The sequence below is a fragment of the Schistocerca gregaria genome, chromosome 2, assembly GCF_023897955.1.
Source record: "Schistocerca gregaria isolate iqSchGreg1 chromosome 2, iqSchGreg1.2, whole genome shotgun sequence".
Classification (NCBI taxonomy): Eukaryota; Metazoa; Arthropoda; class Insecta; order Orthoptera; family Acrididae; genus Schistocerca; species Schistocerca gregaria.
In genome coordinates this window covers 597,210,218-597,222,836 of record NC_064921.1, presented here as the reverse complement: position 1 = coordinate 597,222,836, position 12,619 = coordinate 597,210,218, and the positions used below count along the sequence as shown (strand labels likewise).

The window sequence follows — 12,619 nt, the reverse complement described above, 5'->3', positions numbered from 1 at the left end:
CAGCAGCTATCCTTTTCATAATATTGTTACATTCAACCCTGGATTCTCCCCAGTACGAGAAGAAATAAATTTTTTTAAATGTTTGCTGATAACATTCTGAATGGACAGTGAGTTGAAAAGAAGATATGAAACATATATCACCAAAAGTAAAACAAGGGTAATGGAATTTGGTCGAATTGAATCATATGATTCTGACAGAATTGGATGAGGAAATGACACACTACTAGATGAGTTCTGCTATCTGGGAAGCAAAATAACTGACAATGGTCCAAGTGGAGAGTATATAAAATACAGACTGGCAACAGCAAAAAACAAAAATAAATAAATTCTAAAAAAGAGGAAACTGTTAACATAAATGTAATTGTTAGTAAGTCTTTTCTGAGGATACCTATCTTGAGTGTAGCCTTGTTTGGAAGTGAAACAAGGACAATAAGCAGTTCAGACAAGAACAGAATAGATGCTTTTGAAATGTGTGGTGCTACAGAAAAATGCTGAAGATTAGATAGGTAGACTGGAAACTAATGAAGAGGTAATAAAACAAACTGAGGAAAAAAGAAATGTGCAGCACAAATTGATTAAAAGAAGGAACTGTTTGATAGGATGCATGCTGAGGCATCACTTTGTTAATGAGGGGAGGTGGGAGATAAGCAGGTTCAAATGGATATAGGTTGCAGTAGTTATTCAGACATGAAGATGCCTGTACAGGATAGACTAGCAACTAACCAGCCTTCGGACTGAAGACCGCAACAATAGTTCTAATAGTTGAAAATCAAATGCCTGTTAATGGACGGCTTCTTTGTAAAGGTAGCAGACAATTTTTGCCGCTTAATCTTGTTCAACAGGGACAACCAAAATGTTCCAGTTTTGGCTTTTACCTATGATGTAATGGCGTTGTGTTATATAATGTCATGGTTGCGCGGTGTGTTTGGAGACGGAGTTTCTAGTGTTGGATGTTGATACATCAAATTTGGTTTTGAGTGATGATGATTGACAGAGTGCCATATAATAGGTTGATATTAGAGTTATGTGTTTGGTGATTTGTTAGTGAGCTTTTTTAATGTCAGAAGTTCCTGGTTACTGATCTATTTTCGGGTTTGAAATTATTAGTTTGGTGTGATGTTCATCATGATTTGATTTCAATTTTCATTTGTTATTAGTTGTGGACATGACTACAAATGGCCAATGACACGTTAACCACTACTAAGTTTCCATGGTTTTATAGACTGTTAGGTTTTATGTATTTATATGTGAAGTCCCACATCCGTGGCAACGTTATGAAATTAACCAAAGTTCGTGTGTCTCAGACGAGGGATGTGTATATGTGCTATTGTCAACATGACTCACGATCAGTTTGGAATGGTTCCTAGATTGGTAGAAATGGATGGCATTAATGGTTTCTTAATCTTTTGTTTTCCAGTGTGTGTGTGTGTGTGTGTGTGTGTGTGTGTGTGTGTGTGTGAGTGAGAGAGAGAGAGAGAGAGAGAGAGAGAGAGAGAGAGAGAGAGAGAGAGAGACTAGATTTGTCTAAGTTGGTTTTGGTTGGTAAGTACTTTTTTATGATTTTATTGTACTATGTATATTGTGTGCATTTATGTTCATAACTGTGTGTTACATGTATATTGAAACTGACATCAGTGTAATTTTTTTTAATGAATTATTGAGTTGTTAGTCAAAGGTAATAATGAATGATTGTGACTGGTGGGTATCACGGAGATTGTTCTAGCTATTTCCATCAAGTCAAGTTTTCGATAACAACTACATACAGGTGAGTTTTGGTTTCTTGGTATCATGAACTTTGTTTAGGCTACATAGGTCAAGTGAAATTACTGATACTGGTTTTTGGAGCAATGTGCACTTTCGTGAGATTGCGGACTTCATTTGAGCTATGTAGGTCAAGTGAAATTTCAGATACCATGGAGCAATGTGTAGTTCTATGATATCATAGACTTTCTTTGAGCTATATATGACAAGTGACATATCCAGTACCAGTCTTTTGCAGAAACATTTCTTTTTTATTCACATCACAGAATTCACTTTCTATATTTATGTTTAGTGAGGTTTCATGGATTTCTGAGGATTTGGCTTGCTAAAGTTTTGTGCAAGTTTTTGTTTTGGAATATCTGAAGTGTCGTTGTACATCTTGTTTGTCACTGTACTAATTCCTAAAGTTGTCCCATTAGTTTCAAATTCTTTTTCCAGTTAAATATATCCTGTATTATTTTAGTCTGTTGACACCTTCAACGTGGGATGTGATGGTCACCATACTGTACAAGGGCGAAATGGCAGCTTCCAACATCTTGATGACACTGCAGGGCAATGCTGATTGGCAGTATTGACAGTTTCAGTAGTTCCATCCAATATGGGCTAATACTGTTAATCACTGTATTTCCAGCTGGTGGGAACTAGACTCCAACTTTCATTCATTCATTCTTACTTCTTTCCTTTAGTCTTCCCATCCTCACTCTCCCTATAGCTCTGGACGTGATTAGCAATGTGTCTCATTCCATTTTTCAATCTCAAATGGCAAAATAATAGAAAACATGTCATCCAGCACCACTACTACATTATAACCGAAATATAAATAAATACATGAACCCTTCAAAACTTACTGGTCAGATGCAGCAGCAATTTTGTTTTGCTGAATCAGAACATTTTGAAAGATATCTTCCAAGCTCTTCATACTAGCATTATCCCGGGCAGAAGTTATACATATAACACGGCATCTGTTCAGAACCTGTTGAAGAAAGCAACTGGTGAGTATTGTCACTTTACACTTAGACAATGTGTGCCAGCAATTTCTAATTCTCAGAGACAAGAAAAAGGATAAATTATCTTACCATTCTATTCTATGTCAAACTGGAGCATTTTCAGGATCCAGTTTTAATAAGACAAACATTGGTACACAAATTTTTTGCAAGTCCACACCATGAATCATCAGCCTCCTGTTAATTAACACAATCTCCCATAAAAATTTACACTACATGTAATTTTACTAAAGAAGGTTTTCTCTTTGTATTGGAGCTCAACATGATCATAGTGCCACCTCCAGTATAAGACAATCTTAAGGAAGATACCATATGCAACCAGGACCCTACTGGCGGAATATATGGAATACAAAATGAAGACTGGACACTGAAAATTACAGGTTTCCAATAATGGATGTCAGTAAATGGGTCAAAATTACAGTCACACCTCTTGCCCTCTGTTGTTTTTTTTTTTTCCTTTTTTTCATAGGCATACGTAAAACAACTGATTCCCAATGAAAATTATTTTGGAAATATGGTATGGTAACTAAACAAAAAAATTATTTGTAGTATAGTACAACTTATGATATCTGTAGTACAGTCAGTTCAAAAAATCAATAACTTTACATTGGCAGAATACAGATTTTGTTTTAATAGAGCTAAAGTTAACTATACTAACATTTGTGAATAATGCAACATCAAGAAGATACTTGTAACTTAAATGATCTTTACACTACAGATTAGGTTCATGAAAATACACAAAAAATTAAAATTACTGAAGTGCACACCATCTCTATCTTTGAAAATTCGGAGTGGAATCACAGAGTATTTTGATATGTTACTCAAGAACCTCTTTCCACATCATGTGCATGAACCCATAAAGCATTAACAGTGACTGCTAGAGAATTGTAAAGTTCTGAAGCTGCTGTATTTGCTTTGAACATTGGCATCATCAAAAATCACAGATGTAAGCAACACATTAAAACTCTTACGCAAGAAATACAATGAGTGTTCAGTAAGTAACGTAACACAATTTTTTTCTGTTCAGTTGAAAAACTGCATAATTTGTTGAGCATCAGGGAATATTCCTGCTTCAGCTGCTGTAGTTTCATGAAACTGCATAATTTGTTGAGCATCAGAGAATATTCCTGCTGCTGTAGTTTCATGAAGTTCCAACAGGGGCAAAACTATATGTAGTCTTCAAAATGCTGACTGGAATGGAGGTGCATTCAAAGCAGAGAACTGTCATTGATCTTCTTTTGGCAGAAAATCAGAGCTCACAAATATTTGTTGGTGCCTGCAGAATGTCTACAAAGACCTGGCAAAAGCATGGTGAGTCAATGAGTGAGACTTCCGTCATCATCGCAACAAGGTGGCAAAAACCTGCCCACTCTCCTACACTGGCCGGCCACATAGAGCTGCGACCCCCTGCAATGCTGGAACATGCAAACGCTCTCATTCAACATGATCAATGGACCGCAACAAAAAATCTCACTGCTGAACTGGACATTGTTGTTTATAGTGTTACCATGCTCATCCGCAACGGTGTGTCAGCTGGGTTCCTCGGTGTCTGACAGAAGACCATAAAGAGCAATGAAGGACCATCTGTGCAGAATTGCCTGCACATTATTAGGTTGACTGTGAGAATTTTTTATGCAGCTTCACATTAAACAGAGAATATCCTGAAAACGAAAATGTTTTGTAGCCAAAAGAGTGGGGAATGATATGGTCATTGGAATCCTGAATAAAATCTACCTGCTTTCAGAAAGAATGTGTTGTCCTTTGTACAGGCTGTGACCAGATATTTTTGGATTAAAGGAGACCACTAACCAAAAAGATCAATAAGCACATATCTATGTCTGTCTTCAAGAGTCTGCCAGTTCAGTTTCTTCAGCATCTCTGCGGCATTCTCCCATGGGTCAAACAAACCTATGACAATTCATGCTGCCCTTCTCTGCATGTATTTAGCATCCCCTGTAGGTCCTATTTGGTATGGCCACCACACACTTGAGAAATATTCTAGAACTGGTTACAGAAGTGATTTGTAAGGACTTTATACATTGATTTCATTTTCACAGTATCTCTGAACAAACCAAAGGCAACTACCTGATTTACCCATGACTAAGCCTATGTGATCATTTCATTTCATATTCTTAGAAGATATTACACTCACACACTTGCAGGAGTTGGCCAATTCCAACTGTCGCCAACTGATATTATAGTCATAGGACATTATGCGTTTTTGTTTTGAGAGGAGCACGATTTTACATTTCTAAACACTTAAAGCAAGTTGCCAATCTTTGCACCACTTTGAAATCTTATCAAGATCTGATCTTCACTATCGATAACTATGTCCTCTGCAAAAAGTATGAGGGTACTATTAATAATACCAACAAGGTCATTAATATACAACATGAACAGAAAGGGTCCCAGCATGCTTACATGGGGCACACCTGAAGTTATTTCTACATCTGATGATGACTCTCCATCTAAGATAACATGCTGTGCATCCTCCCTGAGAGAAAACTCTCAATCTCATCACAAATTTCACTTCATATCCCATACGATCATACTTTTGACAATTAGCATAGATGTGGTATTGGTCAAATGCTTTTCTGAAATCAAGAAATATGGCATATACCCGACTATCTTGATCAAAACCTTTCAGTATGTCATGTGAGAAAAGTACGAGTTGTGTTTCACATGATTGATGTTTTCAGAAGAGAAGATACATCATTACGTTTGAGCTCAGAATATATTCTACATCTACATCCATACTCCGCAAGCCACCTGACGGTGTGTGGTGGAAGGTACCCTGAGTACCTCTATCGGTTCTCCCTTCTATTCCAGTCTCGTATTGTAAGTGGATAGAAGGATTGTCGATATGCTTCTGTGTGGGCTCTAATCTCTCTGATTTTATCCTCATGGTCTCTTCGCGAGATATACGTAGGAGGGAGCAATATACTGCTTGACTCTTCGGTGAAGGTATGTTCTCGAAACTTTAACAAAAGTCCGTACCGAGCTACTGAGTGTCTCTCCTGCAGAGTCTTCCACTGGAGTTTATCTATCATCTCCGTAACGCTTTTGCGATTACTAAATGATCCTGTAATGAAGCGCGCTGCTCTCTGTTGGATCTTCTCTATCTCTTCTATCAACCCTATCTGGTGCGGATCCCACACTGCTGAGCAGTATTCAAGCAGTGGGCGAACAAGCATACTGTAACCTACTTCCTTTGTTGTCGGATTGCATTTCCTTAGGATTCTTCGAATGAATCTCAGTCTGGCATCTGCTTTACCGACGATCAACTTTATATGATCATTCCATTTTAAATCACTCCTAATGCGTACTCCAAGATAATTTATGGAATTACCTGCTTCCAGTTGCTGACCTGCTATTTTGTAGCTAAATGATAAGGGACCTATCTTTCTGTGTGTTCGCATCACATTACACTTGTCTACATTGAGATTCAATTGCCGTTCCGTGCACCATGCGTCAATTCGCTGCAGATCCTCCTGCATTTCAGTACAATTTTCCATTGTTGCAACCTCTCAATACACCACAGCATCATCTGCAAAAAGCCTCAGTGAACTTCCGATGTCATCCACCAGGTCATTTATGTATATTGTGAATAGCAACGGTCCTAAGATACTCCCCTGTGGCACACCTGAAATTACTCTTACTTCAGAAGACTTCTCTCCATTGAGAATGACATGCTGCGTTCTGTTATCTAGGAACTCCTCAATCCAATCACACAATTGATCTGATAGTCCGTATGCTCTTACTTTGTTCATTAAACGACTGTGGGGAACTGTGTCAAACGCCTTGCGGAAGTCAAGAAACACGGCATCTACCTGTGAACCCGTGTCTAAGGCCCTCTGAGTCTCGTGGACGAATAGCGCGAGCTGGGTTTCACACGACCGTCTTTTTCGAAACCCATGCTGATTCCTACACAGTAGATTTCTAGTCTCCAGAAAAGACATTATACTCAAACATAATACGCGTTCCAAAATTCTACAACTGATCGACGTTAGAGATATAGGTCTATAGTTCTGCACATCTTTTTGACGTCCCTTCTTGAAAACGGGGATGACCTGTGCCCTTTTCCAATCCTTTGGAACGCTTCGCTCTTCTAGAGACCTACGGTACACCGCTGCAAGAAGGGGGGCAAGTTCCTTCGCGTACTCTGTGTAAAATCAAACTGGTATCCCATCAGGACCAGCGGCCTTTCCTCTATTGAGCGATTTTAATTGTTTCTCTATCCCTCTGTCGTCTATTTCGACATCTACCATTTTGTCAACTGTGCGACAATCTAGAGAAGGAAGCACAGTGCAGTCTTCCTCTGTGAAACAGCTTTGGAAGAAGACATTTAGTATTTCGGCCTTTAGTCTGTCATCCTCTGTTTCAGTACCATTTTGGTCACAGAGTGTCTGGACATTTTGTTTTGATCCACCTACCGCTTTGACATAGGACCAAAATTTCTTAGGATTTTCTGCCAAGTCAGTACATAGAACTTTAATTCATTGAAAGCCTCTCGCATAGCCCTCCTCACACCACATTTCGCTTCACGTAATTTCTGTTTGTCTGCAAGGCTTTGGCTATGTTTATGTTTGCTGTGAAGTTCCCTTTGCTTCCGCAGCAGTTTTCTAACTCGGTTGTTGTACCACGGTGGCTCTTTTCCATCTTTTTCATCTTGCTTGGCACATACTCATCTAACGCATATTGTACAATGGTTTTGAACTTTGTCCACTGATCCTCAACACTATCTGTGCTTGAGACAAAACTTTTGTGTTGAGCCGTCAGGTACTCTGTAATCTGCTTTTTGTCACTTTTGCTAAACAGAAAAATCTTCCTACCTTTTTTAATATTTCTATTTATGGCTGAAATCATCGATGCAGTGACCGCTTTATGATATTCTGAGAGTCTACAACAAATCGACATCAAAGACATTGGATGGCAGTTTTGTGGCTCACTTCTACCACCCTCCTTCTAGACAGGTGTTATCTGTGCTATCTTCCAACTATTGGGCACTGTTTTCTGTTCAAGAGCTCTATGATCCATATAGTCAGAAGAGGCGCTAACACAGTCATAAATTCAATACAGAATCTGGTAGGGATCCCAGCAGACCCTGGAGCTTAGTTCAATGTTACCAATTTCAGTTGTTTCTCAACACCATTGATACTAATAATTATTTCTCTCATTGTTTTGGTGGTACAAGGGTTAAATTGGGACAACTTTCCTGGGTTTTGCTTTGTAAAGGAACATCTGAAAACATAGTAAAGCATTTCAGCTTTTGCTTTGCTACCCTCAATTTCAATTCCTGTCTCATTCACTAGAGACTGGACACTAACATTCATGCCGGTAACATCTTTTACATATGACCAGATTTTTCTTTGGGCTTTGTGAAAGATCAACTAACAACACTCTGCTATGGTAGTCACTGAAGGCTTCACACATTGCCCTCTTGACGGCCAAATGTGTTTCATTCAGCATCTCATGTCTATAGTCCTATGCTTTGTTTTACACTTATTATGCAGTAGTCTCTGTTTCTTTGGAGTGACTGCACACTATGGAGGGACCCTCTGGTTATGAACTATTCTATTCTATCTCACGAAGGACTTTCCCTTGCCATGATTATTTATTTATCACTTGGTACACTCTTATCCAGAAACTATTGAACAATAAATGTCAATCTAAATGAAATATCCCACACAGTTATTCATCACAGAAATGTCATATTTATCTTCCGTATGGTCTATAGTCACAACTTCAACTCAAGAAAACTTTTCAGCACCTCCAAATGATTTTTCTCAACTGCAGTAAGTATCGCATAGGAAAAACAAGACTATGATAACAGCCTGTATACTTGTTGAAATAAAGGGGCCGGCAGACAAAAGTACTAACTTTCAATTTGCTACTTATTAGTCTGATCACACTATCTGTTTTGCTTTCGTTTAAAACACACACTAGTAACAAGGTTTTTTCTTTATTTATTTATGTATCTTTTACACCTTGACCAAAGCAATATTACATTAATGGGGAATGAGCAACAATGACCAATGCAACTGCGGAACTTTGGTAGAAATACTAAACCATGATTTACACGACTGCCCAAAAAGAAAATTCAACAGCAATCAACTGGTTGTAGTCTTTGGTTATCCAACTATGCTAGGAAATGGATTTATCAACTTTCTTTAGCTAGAGAACTGGTATTAGCTAAAGGAAATTGAGATCTCCATTTCTCATCATAGCTAGATATCCAAAGAGTACAGACAATTGATTATTGCAGGTGTTGTGTCTGCAACGTCTATCCATGTACCCATAAATTTTCCTTTTGGGCAGTGCTGCAAAATGTGGTTCAGTATTTGCTCCAATGTTCTGCAGTCGCACTGGTCATTTTTGGTCATTCCCCACCAGCTAGTTCTGACATGGTTAAGGGAGCTCCCATATTTTTCTTGGTTGGTTCACTCCTTAGTGTTAGGTGGTCAGATCTATTTTATCTGTCTCCTCATGCTCATAAAAGGACATCCTACTCTGCTCTCGTCTTAGACTGCATAAAGGACACTAGTGTGAGCTATTGTTGAGTATTTCTTGAGTGTCTGGGAACTGTACCTGGTTGAATTGAAGGAAGACATCAAAGCAGATCAGAGGAGAGCTGCTAGATTTGTTACCAATATATTCAAATAACACAGAAATGCTTCGGGAACTTAAATGGGAATCCTTGGAGGGAAGGCGATCTTCTTTTCGAGAAATATCATTGAGAAAATTTAGAGAACTTGCATCTGAAGCTGACTGCTAAACATTTCTACTGCTGCCAACTTGCATTGTGCACAAGAACCATGAAGATAACATATGAGAAATTAGGGCTCATACAGAGGCGCGTAGGCGGTCATTTTTCCCTTGCTATTTGCGAGTGGAACAGGGCAGGAAATAACCATTAGTGGTACAGGATATACCCTCCGCCATGCACAGTATGGTGGCTTGCAGAGTATGTATGTACATGTAGATGTAGCTTTCTGGGATGAGTTGGCCATTGTTTACCTAGAATGGTTCCCTACCATCTAGTAGGGTGTGTGGTAAGTTCTTCAATGTTTCATGCACTCATAAGTCTCTGGAGTTCCATCCATTCATGTGTTATTGTTTGTTGTCATCACAGATTTGGAGGACAACTTCTGGTGTGTATTTAAGAGTTCCTGTCGTAATCCACATAGTGCTTGATTTGATGTACATTTGTTTTGTTGACGGCACTACTTTTACTTATAAAAGGAGATCAGTATTCTGCAACAGGATACATAAGTGCCTGTGTTGTCCAAGGTGTTTGTGTTACATAACCTGCTAGCAACAGCCAGATTTACCATTAGAAAGTACCAACTAACCTATAACATGTTTTGTCTTATTGTATTTATGTTCTTGCCTCTGAATTCAACCAAACACATAACACAGCACCTGCAGCACCTGAAAATACATTCTTGTAGGTTATCACTGTCTTAATTAGTTCACAAGTGTGTGTTGGTGTCCAACAGGCATAATACACTCCTGGAAATTGAAATAAGAACACCGTGAATTCATTGTCCCAGGAAGGAGAAATTTTATTGACACATTCCTGGGGTCAGATACATCACATGATCACACTGACAGAACCACAGGCACATAGACACAGGCAACAGAGCATGCACAATGTCGGCACTAGTACAGTGTATATCCACCTTTCGCAGCAATGCAGGCTGCTATTCTCCCATGGAGACAATCGTAGAGATGCTGGATGTAGTCCTGTGGAACGGCTTGCCATGCCATTTTCACCTGGCGCCTCAGTTGGACCAGCGTTCGTGCTGGACATGCATACCGCGTGAGACGACGCTTCATCCAGTCCCAAACAAACTCAATGGGGGACAGATCCAGAGATCTTGCTGGCCAGGGTAGTTGACTTACACCTTCTAGAGCACGTTGAGTGGCACGGGATACATGCGGACGTGCATTGTCCTGTTGGAACAGCAAGGTCCCTTGCCGGTCTAGGAATGGTAGAACGATGGGTTCGATGACGGTTTGGATGTACCGTGCACTATAAAGTGTCCCCTCGACAATCACCAGAGGTGTACGGCCAGTGTAGGAGATCGCTCCCCACACCATGATGCCGGGTGTTGGCCCTGTGTGCCTCGGTCGTATCCAGTCCTGATTGTGGCGCTCACCTGCACATCGCCAAACACGCATACGACCATCATTGGCACCAAGGCAAAAGCGACTCTCATCGCTGTAGACGACACGTCTCCATTCGTCCCTCCATTCACGCCTGTCGCGACACCACTGGAGGCGGGCTGCACGATGTTGGGGCGTGAGCGGAAGACGGCCTAACGGTGTGCGGGACCGTAGCCCAGCTTCATGGAGACGGTTGCGAATGGTCCTCGCCGATACCCCAGGAGCAACAGTGTCCCTAATTTGCTGGGAAGTGGCGGTGCGGTCCTCTACGGCACTGCGTAGGATCCTACGATCTTGGCGTGCATCCGTGCGTTGCTGCGGTCCGGTTCCAGGTCGACGGGCACGTTCACCTTCCGCCGACCACTGGCGACAACATCGATGTACTGTGGAGACCTCACGCCCCACGTGTTGAGCAATTCGGCGGTACGTCCACCCGGCCTCCCGCATGCCCACTATACGTCCTCGCTCAAAGTCCGTCAACTGCACATTCGGTTCACGTCCACGCTGTCGCGGCATGCTACCAGTGTTAAAGACTGCGATGGAGCTCCGTATGCCACGGCAAACTGACTGACACTGACAGCGGCGGTGCACAAATGCTGCGCAGCTAGCGCCATTCGACGGCCAACACCGCGGTTCCTGGTGTGTCCGCTGTGCCGTGTGTGTGATCATTGCTTGTACAGCCCTCTCGCAGTGTCCGGAGCAAGTATGGTGGGTCTGACACACCGGTGTCAATGTGTTCTTTTTTCCATTTCCAGGAGTGTATTTATTGACAAAATATTTTAGCTGATGGTCGTACACTCATGGACTAATTACTCATCATCTTCACCAGAAGAGATTGATTACTCATCATCTTCACCAAAAGAAACTGAAGAGTAACAAAATAATAATTAATGACAACTACTCAGAGTCTGGCCAGTGATTAAACATACAAACATGAAATTAAATGTAGTAGGTCAGGTTGCACACACATCTGCTTCTTCAGAACATGAAGCTACATATGCCCACACAAGTAACAGTGTTGCATATCAACTGCCCACACCAAACCACTGCTCAATGCCTCTTTTATATGATAAATAGTGGTGTTTGGATACTCACAAACAAGGGAGTGAAACGCATAAAACATTCTTTACTACAATATAAATATTTATGTGTTTCAGATTGGCACACACTCAATTTAAAAATACTTTTTTCTTGTGAAAAAATATGGCAACTTTACATATAACTAACCTTCGCAGCATTTTCTGTAAGGGATGTTCGTTTTTCATGCTGTATGTCAGAGCATTCACATAAGGCTTCAATTGCAGCACGCAGACCATGAATAACTGAATATTCAGAAGACTGGTGTGCCCTGGCAGGCACACCTACAGCTGCTGTGCCATTAAGAATCTGAAAAAAAAAACACACAAAAATGTGTGGCTTAAATATCTGGTAATTTTCTGTGCAAATGAGTGGACACAGAAAAAAAACATCCAGAGTAACTGAGCATAAAAAGGCAATACTGGTATAATTGTGCATTAGTAGCAAAACCAAACAACAGTATCTCTTCTTTCTTTAACATGTTCTTAAGGATCTGTCGTTATTTATTATTTCTCAAACAGAAGATCGTCTCTTTGTCTGTTATAGCAAAGGAATAACATCTATAAGTAGCTGCATAATATGAACCACCTTTAAAACTGTTAAGAAAA

The 12,619-nt window shown here is 40.3% G+C and overlaps 1 protein-coding gene across 1 annotated transcript in view; it reads right to left on the bottom strand.

The window, feature by feature from the left end:
- Positions 1-12,619, bottom strand: part of LOC126334521 (integrator complex subunit 13) — a 132,995-nt gene that overhangs the window by 110,640 nt on the left and 9,736 nt on the right. The window contains exons 3-4 of the mRNA XM_049996873.1: positions 12,162-12,320; positions 2,610-2,734 (exon numbers count right to left, since the gene is read on the bottom strand). Of these exons, the coding sequence (XP_049852830.1) occupies positions 2,610-2,734; positions 12,162-12,320 (284 nt within the window). The remainder of the gene's footprint in view (positions 1-2,609; positions 2,735-12,161; positions 12,321-12,619) is intronic.